Source organism: Amphiura filiformis, chromosome 2 (assembly GCF_039555335.1).
Source record: "Amphiura filiformis chromosome 2, Afil_fr2py, whole genome shotgun sequence".
NCBI lineage: Eukaryota > Metazoa > Echinodermata > Ophiuroidea > Amphilepidida > Amphiuridae > Amphiura > Amphiura filiformis.
The window spans coordinates 16,632,304-16,659,284 of NC_092629.1; the positions used below are offsets into that span (position 1 = coordinate 16,632,304).

The 26,981-nt window shown below is 37.6% G+C and overlaps 2 protein-coding genes across 2 annotated transcripts in view; both read right to left on the minus strand.

Moving 5' to 3' along the window:
• Positions 1-5,240, minus strand: part of LOC140138596 (gamma-aminobutyric acid type B receptor subunit 2-like) — a 61,111-nt gene extending 55,871 nt beyond the window's left edge. The window contains exon 1 of the mRNA XM_072160380.1: positions 4,924-5,240. Within this exon, the coding sequence (XP_072016481.1) occupies positions 4,924-5,172 (249 nt within the window). The 5' untranslated portion in view covers positions 5,173-5,240. The remainder of the gene's footprint in view (positions 1-4,923) is intronic.
• Positions 5,241-11,261: 6,021 nt separating this feature from the next.
• Positions 11,262-26,981, minus strand: part of LOC140138612 (gamma-aminobutyric acid type B receptor subunit 2-like) — a 47,667-nt gene continuing 31,947 nt past the window's right edge. Inside the window, exons 13-19 of the mRNA XM_072160381.1 lie at positions 25,213-25,345; positions 23,914-24,021; positions 22,455-22,577; positions 20,789-20,935; positions 20,426-20,614; positions 18,888-19,031; positions 11,262-11,477 (exon numbers count right to left, since the gene is read on the minus strand). Coding sequence (XP_072016482.1) covers positions 11,262-11,477; positions 18,888-19,031; positions 20,426-20,614; positions 20,789-20,935; positions 22,455-22,577; positions 23,914-24,021; positions 25,213-25,345 — 1,060 coding nt within the window. The remainder of the gene's footprint in view (positions 11,478-18,887; positions 19,032-20,425; positions 20,615-20,788; positions 20,936-22,454; positions 22,578-23,913; positions 24,022-25,212; positions 25,346-26,981) is intronic.

Consider the following 26,981-nt stretch of genomic DNA (forward strand, 5'->3'; position numbering starts at 1 on the left):
CTTTGGCTAATTGATAACCCTGTTAATTAATTGACCTTTTCGGTAAATCCATTAAGCCTTTCCGAGTACACCTGAGATGTCGTCATTTGACGTCAGTACGCGCCACGCCGATGCGAACATCGTTTAGCGAACATAGTTACTGCCAAAGAGTTTTTAAATAGAAATAGAGTCGCAATAGATTATATAATCTTTTGTTCGTTTGATGCCGATTAGAAGTTGCGACAGGCTATTCATAAAAGTGGTACCATTGTTTCGAATAAAGGGGTTCCGCCATTGAATTGGTCACTGATCCGGCATTATATTAACGCTATACACAACAGGCGAGTATCAATAAGTCACCACACTACAGTCATGTGTAAGTGCAGTCATGTGTAAAGTGGTACCATTGTACTCACGTATCCCAAATGTGTGCTTGTGTGGGTCTGAAGTCTATAAGGAGGCTTTAGCTGTCGATGCAATCATCTTTACCACCCACCTGACGTTAGGCGTTTCATTTAAATAAATTGAATGCTCTCGCTGATCGATTACACAGAATGTTTCAAGGCTGCCATGTCCAGTCCATATATCTATATTACACTATAATGGTAATCGCTATACGTATACATGTAAGTATAAGTATAGGCCTATAAAGGTTGTGTTTAAGAAATTTCCATTTAATTTTATTTTAAGAAGGAGATTGGTATAGAAATAGTGGCATACCCAAAGAGGGGAGGGGTTGGGGAGGGGCAGATTCACCTCTGTGAGAGTCTTGGGAGGGGAGGAGGGAGGAAGCGGGGAGGAGGGGATATGGAGAATAAGAGAGGGCTGGAGGAAGGGAGAAATAAAAAGATATAATACAGACAAGTAGATAAATAGAAATATAAGGAAAATGATGGGAATGAGAGAGGGAGGGTGAGAGGGGACAATGAGAGCGAGAGAGTGATAAAGTGTAGGCCTAGGAAAGAATAAGAACAGAGAAGGGAAAAGAAAGGAATGATGAATACATTTAATAATAATTATTAGGCCTATATAATAACTAAACACATAACAGCACTGGGCAGCCATTCGATGATGTCAATGCCTTTATTCGTTACGTAATTAAATCGCCCAGTCAGATGTATGTCACACCTACCAAACACAACTCACCCAATTTCGCAAACTGGACGTTGAATGTACACTCTCATGAATATTGATTGGCAACATTTTCCAATATGTCAGCGCTCTAATCGGAAACAATAGAACAATAGACCCTGCAGAGCGTTGGTTACTGCACATTGCAAGTCGGCGTGACGTCAAATGACGACATCTTAGGTGTACTCGCAAAGGCTTATGGGATTTACCGAAAAGGTCAATGAGAAAGCAACATCAAATATTCAAGAAATGAAACTTTTTTAGTTAACGAATTTAGTTAAATTTTAATTTTGTTATTCCTTACCCAAAATGTTGAAATCATATGAGACCGTAAATCACGAATGAGCCGTAAATTCCTCCTACGGTCAATTTTGTTTTATTTCGAGTTTAGAAAATATATATCGTAAGCTTTAAAATGGTATATCATTTGACTTCAAACGATATCCAGAAGCGGAGTTATGGTTTCTTAAACTTTGCTCCTTCAACAAAATGGTACCTTTTTCGTTCCTACATGTGTCTTTTTCCACATTGCTGGTAATAAATACCAAACAATCATAATTGGCTGTCATTTCAAATCATCCCCAAGTCAACGAGGTTCATGAATGTCCTCTCATTGTTAATTGTTGGTTATACATACCTAGACAAAATACAATGCTTTGTAACTCACTACTTGAACAGGATTTAGCCAAAGCAAACAAAGACCAGAGCTATTAGGAATTCTATAGACATCAAAGGTCGAAGCTTATTATCCTCTTCAACAATAGGTTTATTGATTGGTTTAAAATGAGATACATTTCGCACCAACTTGAGGTACCTATGAATACGACCTTCATGCACATTTTACACTGTAACTCAGAATACAATTTAGGACCCTGAACAGTTTCATCTGTAGGATTGGTTTGGTTATCAAAGTAAATTTAGGTAAACAAATCCAGTAAACTACTCACGTCTTTAGCTTTCGCCATCTCGGATGATGGCTTTCTCAAAAGTGACTTGGTTCACTGCTTCTCCCGCGGAAAGCGGCTGTAGTCTCATTCCCAGAGTGTGATGGTACAAGCAGTGCGTCATATACGTGATCTAGAGTGTATGAGCCTATGTCCCGGTTCATGGTGGAAAGTATGAAAGTAAAGTTGAAACCATGCTAAGTGACACAAAAACTTATGAAAATCTTAAGAAAGACCCAACACCTACTTACAAGCGGAAGTTGGTTGGTATGTTACAAAAGCTCAAGGCAGAGAAAAAGATTGAGGAGGACCAATATACATGATATAGGCTACTGTACCCCACTGCAGAAAACACACCGATACTGTATTGCACCACCAAAATACATAAACAAGGAGACCCGATCCGGCCAATTGTGGATTACATAGGTAGTATTGGGTACCAAACATCAAAGGCACTTGCAGAAATTCTCTCGCCGTTAGTAGGGACAACCGAACATCACGTCACCAACTCAAAACAACTCGCTGAAGAGCTTACAGGTGTACTCATCGATGATGGAGACATTTTTAACTCTCACGATGTGGTCTCACTATTCACAAACACACCAATAAACAAGACTTTAGAGATCTTAAGAGACCGGCTTACTAAAGACACAACGTTACCCGAACGCACACGACGGAATGCTACCGACATCATAGAGCTATTAGACTTTATTCTCACGACGACATACTTCTCCTTCACAGGTAACATCTACCACCAGAAGTTTGGAGCAGCGATGGGTAGTCCTGTTAGTGCGATTGTGGCAAACCTATACATGGAATGGCTAGAACAGCAAGCTATTGCCACGGCACCACTCGATTGTGCACCAAAATACTGGCGCCGTTACGTGGATGACGTGCTTGGGGTATTCAAAAAGGACACCGCAGAGAAACTAAATGAACATCTAAAGAAGGTGGACGAAACGGGGAATATTAAATTCATAATCACGTATGAGGAGGAGAAGGATTGTAGCATACCGTTCCTTGACACGTTAGTGGTCCGTAAACAAGATGGCAGCATAAAGCTTCTCATATACAGAAAGAAACCCCACACGGATCAATATTTGAACTTTGACTCACAACATCCCCTACATCAGAAACTCGGGGTCATTCGTTTGACAGAATGGATAGCATAGTGACAGAGGAGGAATATAAGAAGGAAGAAGAACAGAAGATCAGAACCGCGCTTCAAAACTGTGGCTATCCAAGGTGGGCAATGGACCGTGTTAAGCAGCAAATGTCAACAAGTAAGATCAAGAGTAACAGTTCAAAGAAGAGCACCGATGATAACCCGTCAAAGGGTATGGTAGTTTTACCGTACGTTGCAGGCCTCTCAGAAAAGCTCAAGCGCATCTTTTGGAAGCACAAAATCGCAACAGCCATGAAACCTCATAACACTATTAAGATCTTATTATTGCACCCTAAAGAGAAGAGAGAAACCAACCAGATGTGCGAGGTGGTCTATAACATCGACTGCAAGGGTTGTGAAAAATCATACATAGGTGAAACAGGGAGAGCGTTTGGCACACGGTTGAAAGAGCACCAGAAAGATGCCGACAAAGCGGAAAACAAGAAGTACACCCGCGCAAGACGGAAAGAATCTACCACAGAATTCAACAAATCATCAATTACTGACCATGTCGCTGCCGACAACCATTGGGAGGGAGTTACAATACTTGACAAGGAAGCAAATCAGTTCAAAAGAAAAGTCAGGGAGGCCATATAGATCAGGAGAAAAGGGGCCGCCACCATGAACCGGGACATAGGCTCATACACTCTAGATCACGTATATGACTCACTACTTGTACCATCACACTCTGGGAATGAGGCTACAGCCGCTTTCCGCGGGAGAAGCAGTGAACCAAGTCACTTTTGAGAAAGCCATCATCCGAGATAGCGAGAGCTAAAGACGTGAGTAGTTTACTGGATTTGTTTACCTAAATTTACTTTGACAATTTAGGACATTTACGGCTCATTCGTCGTGTACGGTCACAATAACTGCCGGGAAGAGTTTCCATTTTAGCTGAAATAGGTAAACTTAATGAAACCCTACTGACAATTCTGGCCATCTAAAATGGAGTATTAAGTCAGAATCATGACTTAATGTCAAAATTGCCATGTTGACCTCCTAACACAACAAATGTTGGGACACGTGTTAACATTACAAATATGCCAAAAAATCAGGTTTGAAAAAAAATTAACCAAATTCATATTATAAGATCGCGTACATTATGGATTTAAGCACAAATTCCACGATGATAATATAGGTTTGGAATTGAACAAGAATGTATAAACTCTATGGACCAAATTATACCAGGTGCTCATTTTTCTCACGAATATATAGACCACCATGCATAGGTACCTTATTAGCATAGGGCTCAGATAAGATAGCATTTTACCTGTGTCTGTTCTCGTATAGGGTCATCCTCGGAACTCTTTGAACGCGCTTGATATATTTGTTATATTTAAGCTTGATTTCATGCCCTGCGGGCCTTTAATATATTGGCGCTAAGCAAATCTTTACAATGGAAGTCAGCGGCCTCAGCCCTACCGTGGTAGCCTAGTGACTTTAACTTAGGTTGCGGCCTTAGACTTTGCTTCCTTGACTTAGGCTGTAGTCAGGCGGTAGCGGAGATGCAGCTTCGTGGCTGTAACGGGGGATTTCCAACACATATTTCCCACTTCCATAGTGAATACTGGAGTTCCATTAACAATGGAGTTCTATTAAACACTTATAACTAATGAAGTTCGATTAAAGCCCCGCAGGGCATGAAATGCAACTTTTTCTGAATGGGTAGTCAATATTTCTTCACATGTGTCTTCTTCGACTTACCTTTGTGTCATTCCAAACCATTTTGAGATCGTATTCAGGTAAGATGTCTGATCTGGCATTTATATGCTCCAGTGCCATTTCCACTGCTGGTAAGACCCCGCTGGAATCCCATACACCGCCATGTGAAAAGAACCCGCCAAGATAAATTGGAATTTTGACATCACTCGTGATGTTGTCTGCAATTTCTCTATTGGTGTCTCTGTTTGTCTCTGATTGAGAAGCATTGGATGATATCGCCTGGGTTGTCATTTGAATACCACCAGGAACATCAGTGTTTGTACCGAATGCAAAGCTGACCGATAAAAACAGGATGCAATCTAACAGTACTTGTATGTTCATTGTTAATGTTATGTTATGCAGAGTGTCATCAATCAGAAACTAAATTCTGTATCTACAAATGTAAAAGCAGCTCAATTTTCTTCCGTCAGCATGATATCTGCTTATCGTACTTAAACATGAATTCAATAACAAGGTGCTTCAAGCGCAGTTAACATCACACTGGTGATATATACCATTATCTGGCATTGGTCATGCAGAGCCACGCACGTAGAGCATCAAACATGATATAACTAGACGCCTCCAAATGAACCTAAACCATTCGCTAGTATGACTTGTGTAATTCTTGAGAGCGCACTACCTTATTATTTGCATGCATGACAAAGAACAGCGACCCTAAGAACAATCTCCTAGTCCAAGTATCTCCCACAGTAGAGAGGTGACCGTATTTGCCGGAACGGGTTTGAGTTAGGATTGGGGTTAGGGTTAGGGCTTCCGGCAAATAATGTCATCGTCACTCTCCCCAGTATGCGTAGTGGGAAAGAAACGGAGCAGGCGACTACAAGCTTTCTCCAACTATTGCCCATGATGCAGTCATGTCTACAGTAGAATTCATCTCGACCTTTGCAGGACTTAACCCCATTAAAAGCTATTAAACCAAGATAACACTCATTGAAACAGCTCAACTGATTAAATCGGATCTTCTCTGGTTGTGCACAAGTGTCTGTTTTCATGTGCGATATCGCAATAAAGCTGGTATTCATAGCTTCAGTTGGGTAACCGATTATAAAGGAAACGAAAGGAAACAATGGTATGTGTACCTTTGTTCACGAAATGAGACAATGGCGTGCTTTTTGTAAACCAGCATTCTTGAAAATGAGCAACTTAATGATTGTTGACTTAACACGGGTTGGAAATAATTTCTTCATATTTTTTGGTGTTATCTGTCGTTTACATATCCTTCCTAAAACACCAAAGTACGAGTATTTCCAAACATCTAAATTAGCTAAAAAATTAGGACATGTTACAAAACTATATTGTCTAGAATTTTAGAAGAGTACTTTTAATATTGCCCGGTTATTTTTCACACAGCGACGTTAACTAGGCAATGTACTATTACCTATAACATTAACTAAAACACCAAAGTACGGTTATTTTTCACACAGCGACGTTAACTAGTCATATCCCCATACTTTTAACGTAGGGCTATTTGTAGGGGTCACGCGTCAATGGGAAAGAGCACTGTGTATTGTGTATAGGAAAACGGACAGTAACTGCAGTATGCATCTTGGGCAAGCGAATCAATTTTGTTTGGCTGCAGCATCCCTTCAGTATCCCCCAGTAGGTCCTGTACATACTGTAAGTACATCGTGCGCGGTCGTCCCAGTTTCCTTTTCCCATGTGGTGTGGTAGAATATAAAGGGCATATTCTTGCACAGGCTCGTCGTCTTCCAGACGTAGTATATGGCCGAGAAATTTGAGTTGATGAATCTTGACTCTGGCAACCAGTGGAGTGGTGTTGGTCAGATTGTAGATGGTTTCACTTTGGAATCCGGTCCACACGCTTGGTGTTTAACATTACATGACTCTGTAGCAAATTGTGTCAAAGGTATTGATCTTGTTTTCCATGTCCTTGGTGATTACCCAAGACTCGCACCCGTACAGAAAGACTGTAACACAAGTTATTGATTTTTGTTTTGATTGGCAGGGATGGGCTTTTCCAAAGGCGTTCCAGTTTCCAGAAAGCTGCCCAGGCTAATGCTTTTCTTCTTTTGAGGTCTCCAACACTAGAGCCCATCTTGGAACCCAAGCACTTGAAGTCTGTGACATGGTTGATGGTACTAACATAAACGTCAAGTGCTGGTTGGGCATTACAGTTTGCAGTCATATATTCTCCGTTGATGACAATGCCTAGAATTGCTGCTGCAGTTGTTGCAATTCTATAGCATAGCTTATTCTTATTTTTACCCCTTAATTTCCCTCATTCTTTAAGGCCTGTCCTCTATCAGGGGTTAATTTATAGCTTAAGCTTGATCGCTTATGGTTTTGAAGAATATTGTTGCTTTATAACCCTTGAACCATATTGTTTTGACCGATACCCCCACAACTTATGCCTCATTGAGGAATTTTACTTATCAAATTGAAATGCGGTCTCAAATATAGCTTCAAAATGTTTTATATACGGCATAAACTTAATAACAACAGATGGCGCTACCACTACACTAAAATGATTCATAATTATGATTTCAATAGGGAGACTGGCTTGGCTATGTGACATTAGCGTAGCCAGAATTGTTTTCAGAGAGGGTCTAAGGTGGCGTGGATCAAGAGGGGCGACCACATTTTGACCAAAATAGTCAAAAAGTCATAAAAGCTCTAAAATTGAAAACTAAGGACAAGGAGAGGCAAGATGATCCATCAGTGGGCAGCTGCTGATGGCAGAATATTATGTCTTTTCATCGTTGGCATATTTGAATGTGTCATATCTACTGCTGGTATATATGTCCTATATCTACTATGATACTGCTGATAGTATTGTATATTTTCTTCATATCGTTGCGGTGACAACTATGTTTTCTTATTGCTGGATATAAACACCTCAAAAAAGTAACTACCCCCCCCCCCTTAGATAATGACCATTATTCAAAAACGGGTGATTGTATTTCAAATCTGTAAATTGCGCTGGAAGCAGAATTTATTTCTGCACATTTTGACACCTCATTTTCAGCAATTGACTAAATATTGACGTCACGGCGTACATTTAAATTAATGTAACCCAAGATTTGAAAGTTCAATACAGAAATTATATTGATTTTGTATTCAGTGTAATGGAAGGAAATCTGTGTAATGATATCTCAGTGTTTTTGTATTGTAAAAATTTGTATGTAAGTGCAACTTTCAAATCTGGACTTCACTACATTAAATTGACCGGTGTTTTATTGTTTTCTGGGCTATCGTATCAAATGAGGTGTCAAAATCAAAATGCGCAGAAATAAATTCTGCTTCCAACGCATTTTACAGATTTGTAATGCAATAGCCCCTTTTTGAATAATGGCCATTATTTAAGGGGGGTTAGTTACTTCTTTTGAGATGTTTATTTAAATAACCACACAAGACGGGACTAAACTATTATACTGAAGTAAACTTTAATTTGATAAACTTCTACATAAAACCAATCATACAAGTCTCGAGACAACAATCTACAGCTTTTAATCTGTATTAAAATACAGATTGATACAAAAAGATTGGTACCCATTAATTTGATGGACAATGGATAAGACTGCCACATCCAAATTTCAACATACGATCCACCTAATCTGAAGATTTATTTTATAGAGGGTCATAAAATTCTAATTCTGCTCATTTTCAGAGGATCCAATGTTGTATGTGGAAGAAGCAGGGTTTGTTTTCAATACACATTACAAGCCTAATGAGTACCAAACATTTTGATACAGCTAATATGATTTCAAGGCTCTAACTTGGTAGGCTGATGACACATGTACCCGTAGACAGAAGAATATCAAGATCACCGACTACCCGTTGCTAACCACGGCGATAGGCATAGACGTCTTGTATAAATAACTACACGAACAAAGGCCCTTAGATATTTGGATTTTTCGCCAGCCCATCGGGCTGGTACCTGTTTCTGGGATGGTGTTTGTATGCTCAAGAGATTATTTTTTATTGGTATTGGAATGACTTTTGTTTAAAACTTTTTGTGGTTGAATTTTTTTAAAAATATTTTAATTCGATTTGTAAGGAAAAGTAACTTAATATGTTTTGCCGTTTCAACGAACGAAAACGAGTGAGTATTACCAAAGTTATGTTTGAACTAATTATGACTTTAAAAGTTCTAGGTATAGGCCTAAATGTAACAATAATAGTTAATATATAGCATCATATGGTCAGCAGAAGAAAATCTGACATCACCTATGATGTCATATCAGTGTCCTTGACCGGGGGTCCTTACTCCTTGACCACTGAACAGCGTGATATCATGTTGATAACAGATCTATAGAATCAAAATCTTCATCATATCCCCGGATCATATCACAGATTCTCAACAATCTGTGATCATATGGACCATATTGATGTGAAAGTAGTTATCTATCATATCCTGTGTCGTTTTATGGATAAAAATGACTCAAAATGTTATTGATGAAAATGGTTGCTATCATAAACATCAGTTTTGTCTTTTCAACGGGAAAAATCCGATGCAAAATAAAGTTTTTAGGGCCTAGCTGTAATATGGGCATAATTTATGCATGTAGGCCTATAGTATTGAACAATGTACCCCATTTGACATGCACTTATAGATAAATAAATTGTCTTACTTTATTAATTTAATAACTTCTTTATTATAAATAAAATGACACATAACTATTTGATTCATAAAATTACATTCAACAAAATGATTGAAGAGAAAACACACAAGGCACTAGGCAGACTGTTATAGAATGGAGTATGTAAGATGCCATGTCCTTAGCTTCGCAGGAGTTTCCGACTAGCAATCAACATGATCAGCACATTCAGAAAAAACACAGTTTAAGAGTGAAGATTGTAGTGAGTAACCAGTCCTTTATAAATGTGCTGGCCACTATCTATTAAAATATAGTAGGCTTAAACTATACATTGCGAATTAATTAAGTTATTTTAAAATAAAATGTACATGTAAGTTAACTCAAACCGGCAGTGTATATATCGAAAGCAGTGAAATCGGACATTCCTAAGCGAAGATATTGAGTTCGTAAGTTCTGGTATTACAAAATTGGAAATTGAGATATCGTGGGTAAAAAGCTGAAAAGACAAAAAAAACCAACAACAACAACAACAAAACAAACAGACCAGAACAATTTGGAGTACATGTAATGAATTAAAAGAGTTGACATGAGATTAGGAATTAATGTTTTCTGCTGTTTCAGTGTGCATGTTCTCATCGTTGATGGTTTGGTGGACTGTCATGTAGATGTAAGCGTGATCCTAAAAATGCCTTTCACATTGACCAAAACTAATTACAAGACCTCTTCTACATTGAGGCTGGCTTTCCCTTTTAAAGGGAATTTTTATATAAAATGTATGCGCAAAAAAGGATGAGACTTACAATAAGGAATATACAATCTACTAGTTGGCCACTAATATTTGGATTTTACAACCAATTTGGTGCTTTTTAAATATTGTAGGTGCTATGAGGATTTAAACTGATATTTACCCAGGCCATCTGTTCCAACACTAGACTATGCCATAGTCGAATTTTGATAAATAAAAACATGTTATTAATCATGATGAACGCATTCAGTTGAACTCGAAATTATACATCAAAGTACTAGTATAAAATGGTTATGAAAAAGTATATTATAATTATATTAGTGACAGTGAAAGTAAAGTATACGTAGGCTTATATTATTGAATGAATGCAACATAAAAATCATCATAATGGCATAATTATAATGGCACGTCAATAATGAACAATTCTGATTTTAGAATCTACACGTTTATTAATCGCAAAAGCCCGAGTTAAAAATACTTGGGAAACTAACAACTAGAAGGAGTACGGTGACTAAAAAGATCAGATGTAAAAATCTATAAATTGTGCACAAATTAATTAAATCAGAGTTTTAAATTTAAATACAATAGCCAGAGTATGCACAATGGGCAAGTGGACTACGGAGAAGTCTAAATACGGGACTCTTCTGCAAACAATATTAAATACAGCTAAAAATAGTTTTTACACTGTGGCCAATCAATGACATTCCGGGGAAAGAATCGTAATTTTGGTCGCCAAATACGCCGTTTTACATATTACAGAGCCTTTTTTATTTAAAAAAAGAAGAAAAAAGAAAGAAATTGGCATTTTCCCTTTGGGGTTATAACAAAACACCCTAAATAGGGACTTCTGTGATGAAAGGCAGTGTTATTTCGGCACAAATACATTGAACATTATCATCAGACTAATCATCATTTTTCTCATAAGATTTTAGACAGTAACGTATATGAGAATATGCCCCTCCCTTTTTGTCGTGGCGTGGATCTTTGTGTGGATCCTGGATCCTGGATCCTGGAGCTCAAACGCCAAATGATGACGCTTCCATTGCATTATTGGTAATCCCTTCTTGCTCTGGTCGATACGTGTCTGTACGATCGCCTGAACAGCAACCACACACAACCCCTGCACACCAAAGACCACATCCCCTCTTGAACCGGGCATCATTTGCTGAAACGTCGATGACACTTGCCGAAAGAGGGCGTGATTCTTTCAGACGTTTGATCTCATCTTCCACCTGCAATCACAAGATAAAATACATGGACTATCTTTAATAATATGAAATGTTCTGATGTGATTGGGCGTGAGGCGCTAAATGTTACCGTCTACGTCTGAAGGTGTGGGTACACCCGTATAATTATATCACTGACTACTAAATTCCACCCCAAATTATTTGAATATGTAGCGATACATTTCTTCAAGAGCTTCTGAAAGAGAAACCACAAAGGTACAGTCCACACAATGTTTTGTGTGGTTTCTCTGAGACCTACTGAGTTAGAATCTGTGTGATACTATTATGGCACCCTTAAGCATAAAAAATGACCTCAAATTGACCTTGCAGGGTTAAACAGGTATCAAAGTATATCAAACTATTCGTCTAGGTAAGGTGCAGAAGGTATATGCCGTAACAGGTCAAAGGTCAAGTTGTAAAGTGGTCAAACATTAAAGTTACTCCGATTTTCATGGAAGTTGTGTCCAGTCGTTCTACACAAAAGTTAAGAGTTAAGACAAAAATCATTAGGGGTTTCAGAACCGGACACAGACGCCCACTCAGTATAGCAGACCAGTTCCCTTAATCGGTAAGCCGATAGACTCTGGGGCGAAAGTGCTTGACAATAAGAGTTTTTGACTGCCCATCTCGTGGTAAAATTGAGCTGGATTGAAAAGTACTCTTGGCAAGTACTTACTGATAATTGTCCCGGTCTGTCCTGCTCATGTATATGGTCGAATCCAACCAAAAGTGTCCACGGGCCAAAAATAAAAGTCCGAAATAAGAATGTCTCCACAATTTTTTCCTTTTGCCCATTGATTGATGACATATTGGCCTTATAGGAACCAAAAGTGCCATTACTAATCTTGAAAAATAAATCCAGGACGTGTGATAGTAAATGTGATATCAAAACCCAATGTTACCTACGAATACCACTAGGATGCTTTCACTATCGCAATACTAATCAACCTAAAACAAATGGAATATTCCCATTAACGCTTTTTTTCTTGTAATGTAGACCACAGGGTGTCAGGAAAATGCTAACTCAACCAGAAAATATTTGTTTTATTTTTATAACGCGATCAATATGATCTTAGTCAATTTATGCTAGTTTATTTTTGAAAATGAAGTTTAGGTCAGTTTCTGTATTTTATTTATCAAATGAGTATGAATCAATTTACACATTGTATAAGAACGAGTACGATATATGTTTTCAAGAATATTAGGAATAATACGCATACACCTATCGCTTTATACAATGAAAAGGTGAAGAAACCCGGGTATTCGTAGGTAACATGAGCGATTTAACAATATCTATATTGAGTTTATAGGTTTAAATTTTGCTATTATGGTAATGAATTAATAAAATGGTAGTTTTAGATCCCTTTCAGATGGTACGTCCAAATGAATAAATGCTATTACCTTAGATCAAAATTTTTTGATGCTTTTAGCAAGATTTTGACCACTTCATTTTGATATACAAGTAGTTAATCAGCAATTTTACATAATAAATAATTGTTGAATGAATCCGTATATGGGTAATAATAGTGTCCTGGGGTACCGCTTAAAGTTTTGACAATTAATTTCCATTGGTAGGGACACTTCATTACACATGTCATGTATTATGCTGTATTCGTAAGTAACATTTCAGTATTTGTAGGTAAGAATTAGACTTTTGGTGGATATCGCAATCAAAACTTCATTTTATAAAGCACTTTGAATGCATTATTTTCTTTATGTGCGTTTATTGATACTTTAGACCCTATCATGTATTAATAATGTCGGTTCACAACGGTTGAAAGAGGATTGAAGTAAGAAACAAAGGCACTAAAGTGACTTTAATTTGCTTAATTGCACACAAATCGCTTAAAACCGTTATTGCAGACTTGTGAAGTCCATCTTGGAGTCAGTTACGTCTTGTGGCCTTTCGTTTGAGGGCAACTACAATTAGCTTTATACCAGGGTCCATCAATGTGTTGTCTAGATCATGAGACAATGAGAACAGTCTTTTTTCCATGGTATTCGTAGGTAACCTTAGCGAAAACGTCAAAAGTTACCTTCGAATAAATCAATTTGTACACAAATTACTAAGAAACCAGAAGGTCGGTAAACATTTAAAATGAAGCACACATGACAGTTGACAAATCCAAGTATTTATCCCTTCTAATCTTATTTGAATCTGATTTTTCTTTTAAATGAGCAGACCGTCGTCTATTTCAGTACATATTTTTCACCAATTAAGCCGTATTCAGTTTTGCATGGTGGGCATGTATGTGAATTCGCAACTTTCATTGACATATGATTTGATAGCAAACATACAGGCCTTCGTTATGTACCAATATGGGCATTGGCATGAATGGCGGTGTTTCACAATACTGTCATGATGTCAAAGTGTATTCGTAGGTAACATTCGGTTACCGAAATTTACCTACGAATACTTGCTTTTATTGTTGACATCTCAGAAATATTTAAACGCAGGTTATTGAAACTTGGTAGAAATAAAGAGTGTATTACCCTGCACCTATTGCTTAACTATTGTTTACTATTCTCTCACTTTGTGGAAATGGCACAGCTTTTAACATGTATTCGGAGGTAATGCATATTTTTACCAAACCTACCTTTGTGCCATTTAGAATTTCTGGCAGCTAAACACAATAATAAAGATGTCCGAATGCAATGCATTTCAGTATTGGACATATCAAAGCTTGTATCAATTGCGCATTTATTAGTGATTTCTATTTTTTAAAGATATATCTAGTGCTATAAAAAATTGTATTCGTAAGTAATTTAAAAAATACCACTCAAAAAATTATCACAAAAAATTCATAATTATGTACAAATATGTGAAAAATTGAACAGGCAATCTTTGAATACACACCTTTCAGGAAATCAATTTAGATTCAATCCAATGACTTCTTTTCATAACTGATTTAGATGTTTTTAAAAATACTTTAAGAAATATTTTGAAAAAATGGGTAAAAATAGCAGGTTTTGGGGTCTCTGTGTCTAAGTTTTTCACAGAAGGGGGTCTTATTATATATGGCGCGAAGCGTATGATCAAGGCGAATAAACACAATACAAAAACGAATGCCAATTGATTAATACTTTTAAGTTATGGCCCTGAACATGCCGTGTACACTTTTCGTTGGATTCGACCATATAGATCGGAGCGGGCCCTAAATGATGCTCACTTGTTTATAAGAAGTCTTTGTCAAAGACTACTCGCGATTTAGGGGGGCACAAGCCGCGAGTCAAAAACCGCGATGCCCCACGTATAGCGAGCGAAGCGAGCAGCGGTGTTTTCCAAAAGTGTGTGGTTTCCAGTAGTGCGTTACGGTTACTGCCTCTTTTGAGGTTTTGAGCAAAAAAATGGGATGATTTTGCCACATTAAGTATCAAATTTGGCCCAGAAATAATCATCGGAAAAATAAAAGTTATACCTCATCTTAAAGGTAAAGGTTTATATATTATTATTTTTCCATTGCTATTTTAATTTTCAGACTCTGATTGGGACTGGGAGTGAATGAACTGGGTCATTGATTATAGCACTCGCTATTTTTTTTGACCAGTCATTTCATCAATTTTCCTCATTCCGATTTCTAAACCAAATTGTAGTCATCTATAAAACATCCCAAAGTAACATTCTTGCTATTCAGTTTTGATATCTCTACTTCAGAAATAAAATTACAAGTTGTAGAAAACCTAAATTTACGACTAAAATTTGTATTTTTCAAAAATTTCTTAATGAGTCTAGCTTTCATAGCTTGTTTAATTATTTTCAAAAAAATTAACTTTGCAAGATATGGTGCATATCTTCGCTACATGTGCATACTCGAATTTGGGGATTACGATCAGCCAATTTCGAAATATCAATTTTTAGACGGTATGGTCAACACTTTTTAAGCTTTTACACGATTCAGAGATACGGTCAATCGCGTAACATTTCTTTCAATTCTATGTTACTTATTTGACAAAGTGTCAAACGAAATTCGCCCTCATAAGCCACGACAAGGCCCGGTTGCTTGTGTACTTTGCTACTCACAATCAAATGACTGCAACTGGTTAAATTCCTGATTTTCCTGGCAAGAAGACACGGAGAAATTTATATTTCACGCCCGGCCATGTGTTTACGTTTCATGAGGTCATGGGTCAATCCGGCAAATCGAGATGTACACACTTGGAGAAAACTGCGGTTGTATATCCCGTTTGGAACATGATTGACCAACGATGTTATGAATGTTAGAAGCTGTGGTCAGAACAGGGCCAGTGTTTCATATTTCTAGGCAGAACAAACCAAGGGCAAAATTAACAATTTTAGAACAAGAATGGATATCGTCAGCCTACTACGATAATTGCCTTACTTTTTTTTTTAATTTTGAGAACAAAAGTACAAAATAGGCCAATGGTTTAACGATGCATTTGTAAATCATATGATTCACCAATCTTTGCTCAAGAACAAAATAATGATTAGGCCTGGCGGGGGGGGGCCCTATCATTTTCTTTGGAAGGGGGTCCCAAATATACAGAAGGGTTCAAAAATTTTAAGGATAAAAAATATGGGGGGGTCATAACATTTTCGATGACCAAAATGTAGGAGTCACAAGATGACAGATAGGCCTAGTGTGGTTATTTCATTCAAAAAGATTGATTTGAATGATTTCAATACAATTTTAGCCTGTTTATGGGGTAGGCTTAAGGGGCTGTGCAATTTACCCCCCGGGGGGTAAAACTTCCAAATGCCTCGCCAAAATCGCTCCCCCCTCTCGGCCCGCCAAAATCGCTTCCCCCCCTTGTCGGCCCGCCAAAATTCTTTGCCCCCTCAGCGCTCCGAGCAGGAAAATTTAAGCGTTTCCGTACTGTTTTCCCAAGCCATTTTAGAGTGTTTTATTAAAAAGGCGCCCCATGAATGCGTGCCAAAAATCGCTTGGGGGGAATTGCTTGCCCCCCTTTGGCTCGCTATTTCTTGCCCCCCCGCCAATTTTACCCTCCCCCAGGGGTCATAATTATTGCACAGCCCCTAAGGTGTAGGCCAATCAGCGGAGGGGGTCATAATTTTTTGTTGCCGAAAAAAGGGGTCGTAATTTCATTGCCGCCGACTTTTTTAAATTTCGACCACCCTCCTTCCAAAAGCAGTAAAACCTTTGTGTTGGATCTAATACAAAATTTGTATTTTATGAACCGACATATTGTCATGGGAAGTTACCGGTATTTTGTGTTTTTGTTATTTTGTATTTTAATCAGAAGGCCTATTAGACTATTTTCGGATCCCTTTTGTAGGCGTAGATCCTGGTGGGATGGAGGATAAATCCCACTAATATTTTGCCAGGGTAGATGTTCCATACAATCACCCTCCCAATGTTGACGCCTGTATGTGGGTTTCTGCCAGGGGTTTCTGACCAAATTAACCTCATTGGCCATTTTAGCTAGCCCCCAAAGTGCAAATTTTTGCACGCTCAACGCGAATTTATTCCACTTTTGCATCTAGTAGGCCTATGTCACAAGTACAGGCTGAGTCAAAAAGAAGTAAACTCATGTTTGAGGGGCTGTAACTCGAGATCTGCAAGGAATCTGCTAAAAATAAAAACACCACTGGAAAGAGCAAATTCTATACGTTTAAATGAAAACAAGAATTGTTGCAATTGCTTACAGCAAACAAAAGTTATACTCATTTGAATACAACCACCCATTTTTGTAGTTGCACACGGTTTCACTTCTTAAGTAGGGGCCTACCTATTATATTGACTGGTAAGGGCGATATTCAAATGAAATAAAGTTCTGTGGCAGGTGTGGTTTCGATCAAAAATTCCTACATGTTAACGGGCTCTTTTCAATATAAATTTTATTCATTGCACTACATTATAATAAAACGTGCGAAATGACAACATGGCAACCATAATTTACCGCACGGGAGCGCACGTTTCTATCGACGAAGTATCATGAAACTAACAGTCCCACTGAAGTCCAGCGTGTTTGTCGTCTCCAATTTCCTACAGCTAACCGGGTTTTATGTAAGGGAGCAGTATTTAAGAATGTGAACAAACTCAATGTGCATGGGGCACTAAGGAACAGACAGCCGGAAGCTTCTGGCTGACCACAAACTGCTAGATCACAAGTGAACATTGCCAGAGTCAGACATGCGTTACAGCAAGACCAAAGATCAGCTCAATCATTTACCCAACATTCCCCAATGAAGCTTCTGCCGGATCGTTCGTAAAGACTTGAATTGGTATCCCTACAAACTATAGTACCGCGATGGACTTTGTTGAATATTAATTAAAAGCAAAAGTTGTCTTTTCAACAATAAATCCTGTTAGCATGGTTAGCACTTAGTTGACTCGTCGAAATTGAAACGGGTAATGATCAATCAGCCGTGTGCAGCTACAAAAATAGGTGGTTGTATTCAAATGAGTATAACTTTAGTTTGCTTTACGCAATTGAAACAATTCCTCTTTTCATTTAAACGTGTAGAATTTGCTCTTTCCAGTGGTATTTTTATTTTTAGCAGATTCCTTGGAGATCTCGAGTTACAGCCCCTCAAACATGAGTTTACTTCTTTTTGACTCAGCCTGTAGCTACAAGTTATCTTCTAGTATTTTTTTGCTTATAATGCTGTCGCCAAAAGGTGCTGGATTCACCGTATAGGCCTACTTCAAAAAAAAAAAAAAAATTCCAACCCCCATCCCCCAAATGTCAAAAAGAAATCTACACCACTGCGTATAGGCATGCGGGGGAACAAGTTGATATTTTTAGACGGGGTGGAGGCTCGAGACTTGAGAGTTAGTCTCCTTCACAATCGGTTTATGCTGTGGTTTATGTCGTTCTAAACACACGTCGTTCGTCCTTACAATATGCAGTCTGGACTCGAAACTAAGAGAGTAATTGGTGCATACCATGGAGCTTTTAATAAATGGACCTCACGCAATACAATCGGAGTTTGTTTTCATTAGCAACGGAGACAAAATAGGGGAAATTACACATTGGCACTTTTTTTTTTCAGGATTCATGTTATTTTATATGAAGGGTATGTATGTCTTCTTGTCAAAAAAAAAATAAAAAAATTTCCCTATGTCAAGGTCATGACCCAAGAGAATGTACCCTTAATCTCGCTATAGGTAATATAGGTACACGGTCTGTAGCACAGACTAGTTTATGAGGTGTGTCTTGCATTTGGACCATTAGTGGTCAATCACGTTTTGCAAAGCTCGATGATCGTATGTAATTGTGCTATAATTCCGTGGCTTTATTTAGCTGAGGAAGTTTCTGCAATCTTAGTGATATGACACGATGGTATACTTATGCTTAATATTTTATTTATTTTTGACGTAAAAAATCGGCTTTGCTTCGTTGTTTTACTTAAAATAATGTCGACCACGTTGTATGAGACGATAGATGCACGACAGCGGTTAAAAAAAATACCTTCATTCTCTAAATATTCACCTCGGCCAATTTCTGCTTTATTGCGTTGTTTTCGTCATGAAGAGCTTCAATCTGACCCTGGCTGTTCACCTTATCACGCGATTTGGTCTTGTTACCAGTGGTTAACGTCGGTGGGCCGTCTGGGTATTTGTAGACTGAAATGATCTGAAATGATTTGAAACAACACAAATCAAATAAAATGAACAACTTTATTTTCGCAATTTGCACTGCATAGGGAATGGAGTTTGTTAGCGGGAACTGGGCCTGTCAGTTACTATATCGGTCAGTGGCGTAATCCTATGTCGTAGCATCATATTATAGTCACTGACTACACGTTGGGACAATTTGTTATTTTCGATTGTAAAAACAAGCAATAGAAGTTGAGATTCCCGGGTTGAGATTTTGAAAACGCATTGCTTCAATTTAAAAGAAACGCGCTGTAAAAACAACAAATTGTAATTGAGATGTTGGCAACGCTTTCGATAAAGAACGCATTGCTCTCATCTCAACAAGCCATGACGTTCATAACTTATTACGGAAATGCGTTGCGAAAATTCACCTGATTAGAACATATCTACAAATTCAAACTCACAGCCTTTCCACAACGCGTTGTCGCAATGCATTACAAACTTAATGGCGATAGCTCAAAGTTCATAAAGCGTTCTTCAACGCAATAAGCCAGCAAACACAAAACGTTTTTAAAATATTATAAACAGGATACATTTTGGGTTTTGATTTGGTAAAAACATTTTGTCATGTAAACGTTTTAAACCTTTAGAATGAAAACTGACCACAGCAATATTATTAAAATGATTTCAAAATTTTATTAAAAAATGTGTTTTTGCAGTCATGTTTTACCAAATATTTTGTCAACACATAAATAGCATTATCTTAGAATAATATTTGCATTCAGTTATAAAAAGAGTTTTTTAAGATTATGAAAGCGATTTGTATCCTAAATATACTTTTTATATAACCCGACGTTTAAACATTTTCTGGCAACCTTTTATATGTTTTTGCGAATGACGTCGAAAACGTTTTGTGTTTGCTGGGAACATCTTCAGACAATGCCGGTTGAGCCGGTTAAAGCGCTCCGATGAATAGGGTAGAAGTTTCATTTGCTTATTATATACATTTACCGCTTCGTATTAATATAGGCTACATCATAATGTTCATGAACTTGAAGCTATGACATTTTCGTTTTGGGTTTATGCATGTGTGTTATTTTTTCTTCTTTTTTTTCTTTTTAGGGAAAGGAGCATAGGCGTAGATCCCGGGGATGGGGGGATAAATCCCGGGATAAATCTCCCCAATATTTTATCAGGGGATGGTCCATACAATCATCCCCCCCCCATGTTGACGCCTGTATGTGTGTTTATTTATTCCACTTATGCACCAAATTTCATCAGTTTAGCTTCAATTTGGCGTGCGCTTCTGTCACCAAAAGGTGCTGCATTCACATAATACTTAAACGAAATTTTTACCCCTCCCCCTCCCACCCCCACCCCCATGTCCAAAAGAATCTACGTTACTGGAAAGGAGACAAAATTAGAACATACCTTTGGAACAAATACAATTATCAATGTAATCGTTGTACAAAATATCAGAACACAACTGGTAAAGATATAGAGTATGGCTGGATCATTATTAATGACGAAACTGACGGATACCCCAATGGTACATAGAACTATCACGTTATACACACTAATGCCAATAAGCTTGCTGTCATTCAGTGCAGATATGGTCACCTGGTAAGCAAATGATGAGAATAGTGATAATAATAATAATAATAATAATAATAATAATAATAATAATAATAATAATAATAATAATAATAATAATAATAATAACAATACTGGTTAGATGCGATATTTCGTAATTCACTGGAAATGAGTGCCCGCCACGCTAAGACAACGACATACCTGCCGCGTTTCCCAAGCCAGAAACGCCCCAAATATCAGCAACAAAGCTTTATAGCTGTATAATGCTGCCAACCAGTAGATTTGGTGCTTACAAGAACAGTATTCGTAGTATGGTATCAGTCGCTGATTTGGTACTTGTGGATCGATCTGTGTATAAAATAGGTGCATAGCATTTAATTCAGTAGACTGGCTTGGTGTGAGTAAATTAATTTGGTATGTGTTTACTGCTAAAAGCTATTTCATAAAAGATGGCAATCCCCATTTTAGAATTACCAAGATTTTTTTCAGAATGTTCATTGTATTGCAACATAAGGTGCGTGTAACAGAATGAGCTATAATGGAAGATTTATAAGTTTGGTATAAAAGAGAAAAGCAACCGATTTCCGGTGCAGATCTCATAAATATTAAGTTGGCTGTGATGTTGGCTGTGTTCACAAAGTTGAATACTTGGAATCAGTGAATTTAGAGTTATAGTGAAGGTACTATAATAGATATATTCAGCCTCTGAAAGAAGGAGGTATTTTGGGGTCATCCCGAAAAGAAAGATGTGTTTTTGTCTTCGTCGTCATGCTGATAACTGATTCAATAAGCTTTTAAAATAGGACACAATGGGACGATATGGAGAGTTAATTGACGAGTAACGATTGAACAGTAAAGCAGCATCATTGTGAATGCCAAAAGATTCATATTGCCGTGAAATTACAAACTTGGAACAGGAGATTATTTCAGAGTCGTCCGGAACAATAAACACAGCTCCTTTGTAGGGAGGAATTGACTTCCGGCAGAGAAACCCTAAATCCGTGTATTCTCTTCTAGAAACACCAACTTCCTACAAGACACCACCAACATCGTGGATTGGTATAGAAGATCAGATAGTCAGTATCGCTGGTGACAGAACAGGATTCTCTAAAATTTCGATAAAAATCGTGATCTTTGTTGAACAATTTTGAAGTAGGTATGGAATCTCTACTCAGGGCCATCCCACTAAACGGAGAGAAAATTTGCCTTATGATGAACGTGTTTGTTTTTTATGAGACGAAGAAGAAGTTGAAGATGAATTGCATTTTCTCCTAAAATGCAGCTTCTTCGATGATCTTAGAGCAAAATATTTCCCCTCCTGTTTGGACTCGAGGCCAACAATGGCAAATTTCATTCGTTTTATGACTTCATCAAATGAACACACTTTAAAAGAACTTGCTTCATACTGCCATTATGCACTGCTTACCAGATACAGTATTGAAAAAAATGACTGACTTTGTTTGTATGTGTTTCTAAAATTGGAAAATATTGTAATCATTGATTTTATAGATGTGAAAAGGGCCGGTGGCCTATATTTACAATGCAATAAAACTCTCCTTTTGGGGAGGCTGAAACTGAAAACCATCCCACTATGGACCACTCCAAAATGGTACTTATACTTCGAAGGCATTGATACCTGTACCCCCAACGCCATTATTGGCACCACTTTGGCAGCAGCAGTTCCCAGTTTGGCTTCGGATCGTCCTGGGCGGTATTATATTGAATACTTCGGCCAGAGTGAGGCCGATGTATATTCTCTCATACCTAAATCTTCATGATCTTTGATATATTACAATACGCTTTAAATGTCCGTCAATAATTATTTACTATTTGGAGCAAAAAAATCTAAATTAGACATCGAACTTACAATTTTATACAGTTCACGCGTGTCGACTCTCATCGGGTCGATTATATGCCACACAGCAAGAACACAGACATCGATAAGTAATAACACGAAAACCATGAGGAATAGTTGCTGGTCTTTTATAATCTGTAATATCAATATGAAAAGTATTGTTTCTATTGTAAAGATTTGTAAAATAGCTTAAAATATGAGCATTTACCTATATTGTCATAATTCATTAATCATTCAATTTTTCCCAAAATGTTAGCTGCGACGCACTTGAACTGACTCTTTAATCTTAACCCTTGCCCCGCAGAGCAATTTTTGGAACACAACCCTAGTTGTGTATTATAATGAAACACCATATAATGTTATATTTGGTACATGTGTATTGCTATGACTATGAGTATCCGCTATCCAGTGATACCATAATATTGTTATCGTTAAATACACAATACAAAATAGATGTTCGGCTAAAAATCCCACTAACACCCGATTTTCACCGGTTTCTGCTATATGCGAATGGGAATAACTATTTTAATTACATACTCAAATCCCTTAGAATGATTTCATACGAACGACAAAAATAAAAAGCATGGATTTTACTTTACAAACCCATGATTGGCTTCATTCTTTCCCTAATGTCGACTTAGATGATCGGTAACCCTGGGTAAGATGGGTGTTTTAACACTTTTATTATTATTTAAAATGAACGCAGAGGATGGCTCTACGATTCGCGTACGTTATTTGGGTGTAAACAAAAGCGTTTTATTATATTTTAGTTAAGCATATTGCTGGAAGTATGCTTTTTTACAACCTTTTGATAATAAAAAGAAAGAAGGGTAAGGCACTGCTGCATAATTTCGCCTTTGTCCTTTGGGGCCACCACAAAACCATCTATGCTTGGCCACTAGAAGCTTAATACTTGTCAAGTACATGGCGCTTGAATGGATATGTCTGGATATTTTTAACTGACTATTGATTACTCTGTTTGAGGTAGGATTACACCTGGAATATCTTAAGTGTTATTAACAACTACAAGTGCTTGACCCAATTAGAGAGCGTACTTTTGACAAACCGCTACAATATATAATGGCCAAGTCTATCCAAGTGTGGGGGAAATGTGCAGGGGTTGCCTAACCTTTCCCTCTGAGGAACAAATCAAAATTTACCCCGATCACAGGGCCAAAATAGTGTAAAACCAATTTTTTGGAAGCTCGAAGACTTAACATGTACAAAATGATGCAAACCGGGGATTTTTCGTGTTTGGCCCCGATTGTTTTTTATTTTCCCCTCACCCACCCGATCAAGAAAGATGGCTACGACCCTGGCCTTTTACCGTGTATAATACGTCAATTTGACAGGTGTGCTTGAAACATGAAATGGTCATTTGTATAGTTAACGTGGTAAATACATTGCAGCAAAAATGAGCATAGTATCTTTGTCTACTTGCTCTAGTAGGACAAAGTTGTATCATACGTACCACTCTTTTTGGAGTTTTAAATGCTGCTATCTTGTGCACTCGCCATGTTTTAGAGAACATTGAACCGAAAGCTAACACAAATCCCAGTGACAGGAGCCACACTCGGAGCTGGAAACAATCACATGACAAGAGTACGAAAACAATATAAGGGATATTAAGTACAGATTTTCATTTTTTTTTTTTTGACAATTAACCCAGAACCAGCAACAGAAATGCCATATATACTTCTTGTGTGTTACTTATTAAGAAAAATCTTTAGCCAATCACTGTTGTACAATCCCAGAATTCTGAGGTCAAAATTTATTTTAAAATATTCCTCTGGTCACAAGGATTCAGAAAAAAATATATTTTGAGTCTGCGGTAATGTTATTCAAATTGTCAATCAAATGTCATCAAAACTTAAGGAAATTGTCTGCTTTGAGTAGTTGTTGACCTTTGACCTTTTCGGTAGTAACTAGAGATTGATGTCTATCTGTGACGTGTCGTGTCAAAAGGAAACACAATAGCCAAACATCAGCACGGGGTGATTTTTTTCACAATTGGGTTTGTTGTGAATTTGTGATGTTATTAATGTTTAAAATATTGTCTGAGAGTTTCAGACCGGAATATAACTGGCATCTTGTATTTTTGAGACATTTTTCAAGGTAATTCCTACTCTCAACATTGCCAATAATATTTTTAAAGGCCGATATCTCAATTTCCAATTTTATAATACCATAACTTACGAACTCAATATCTTCGCTTAGAAATGTCCGATTTCATTGGGGAAACGTCGTTGTGGATCAAAATATCTCTATATTTAAGATATGTAAAAACCTCAAAATTGATAAGCTGCCCACAAGTGTCTCCTTTTGACATATACTTTTTTGAGCAAACGAATAGCAGTCAATAGCGATATAACGTTTCTGGATGTGCCACTGTGTCTGCTTTCTGGTATCCCTTTTTGTTTTTCTATCAGACTATAATATTTGACAGAGTACAACGTAGTTACAAAACATCAAGGTCCGTATGTACAAAACAAGTTAGATCTAACTGTACACCTGGTCTATTACTATGGAGATTAGTCCTACGGAGAAGAAAGTTTTGTAAGTAACATACCTTATTCTATTATTATTGTATATCCTGTTAAGAGCAAATACATGTAGCTTAATATTAGATGTCTGCAATTTAATTTGTGGACTTTGCTAGTGGTAAAGGAGGAAAAGAACCTGTACATATTAAATGGATCTCTCCCTAAGTCTAACCTCCACAGTTATACTAGGTCTAACTTGTTTTGTTTATACGGACCTTAGATTTTACCTGACATAATTGAGCTTCCACTGCTAATGAAACCAGATTGGAATCTAGGCCACCGACAAAAATAGTCGCATACACCAAAACACTCCCAAGTATGATCAGGTTGTTAAGATTGGGACTGGACATTTTAACAAATCTGGAAAGATATACCAAATACATTATTTGATCTAATATAACTAATATCACTATATAAAATCAATCAAAATTACAATCCATGATATTTTCAGAATCTGCAAATAAATATGAGGAAAGATGACATGAAAATGGAACTTGAACACAAAATTATGTTCTCACGTTACGACGTGATTGCAATTACCAAGTACTTTCCTGTGTATGGTGTATTCAGAAATATGATAACGGACATTAATCATTATATTGGTGCTTGATAGTAGTTGTTACTGGTGGTAGATAGTGTATTGGTGGTTTTTGTGGCTTATGTGTCATTTTTGATTCCATTTAAAAACATTTAGACGACACTTCCTTAAATCACGTCGTCAACAATCACCCTTCGTGAATCAATCCTTCTTCAATTCACTAAACCTAGTCCAAGATGTGTTAGAGACTTACTCCAAAACACCTCGGTATTTATAACAAAAGAAATATCGGACAAATTGTCACACACTTGTTGTACGTGCACTTGTACTTTCTAGATTGGATTATGGCAATGCACTTTTGTTTGGATCCACCAGCTCAGATTTACAACGTCTACAACGCATACAGAACTGGGCGGTCAAGCTTATCCACCGTGCACAGAAGCGAGATCACGCCACACCTTACCCTCAGGAACTTCACTGGCTACCGATTCGTGAACGCACCTTCACCTTCAAAGCTTTTCAAGATCATGGTTTACATCTTTTAGTGTTTACACAGACTTGCTAAAGGCTATTTGTTATCTTGCCTGCATTTGTATCATCCAGCACGATCAAGTCTCCGTTCAGCATCTCGTTCATACCACTCGACTAAGTGTACCAAATACCAGACGCCATTTTCATACTGCTTCAAATCGCACTTTCTCATATCATCATCATCATCAGTCGGCTGCGGAGCAGGCGACTACAAGCTTTCTCCAAATGCGATCTTGGGCAAGCGAAACAATTTTGTTTGGCTGCAGAATCCCTTCAGTATCTCCCAGGAGGTGCTGGACATACTGTAAGTACAGTGTGCGCGGCCGTCCCGGTTTCCTCTTCCCATGTGGTGGAATATAAAGCGCATATTCTTTCACAGGCTCACCATCTTCAAGACGCAGTATATGGCCGAGAAATTTGAGTTGATGAATCTTGACTCTGGCAACCAGTGGAGTGGTGTTGGTCAGGTTGTAGATGGTTTCATTTGGATCCTCCTCAAAATGTGTATTTGCTGAGCACAGCTGCGACTTTCTCATAATTATACTGCTCCCAAAATATGGAATGCTCTTCCAAAGTCTGTCAGAAAATCTGATTTCATATTCTCTTTTAAGAAGTTTCTCAAAACTCAGCTATTTATGCATTAATTGCCTTTTTATTCCATTGTTCCTGTTGTTGTTTGTGTTTCCAAGCGCATCGTTCTTGATGTAGATGCGCTATATAAATGCTTATAATGTAATGTAATGTAATGTAATGTAATGTAATGTAATGTAATGTAATGTAATGTAATGTCATGTCATGTCATGTAATGTAATGTAATGTAATGTAAAATGAACTTTCTAAAGAGTGGTGGCGTTTAGCGTATCATGTCCACTCACATATTTCCTATCTTCCATAACAATAGCGTATCAGCATGATCAGTGGCAGTAC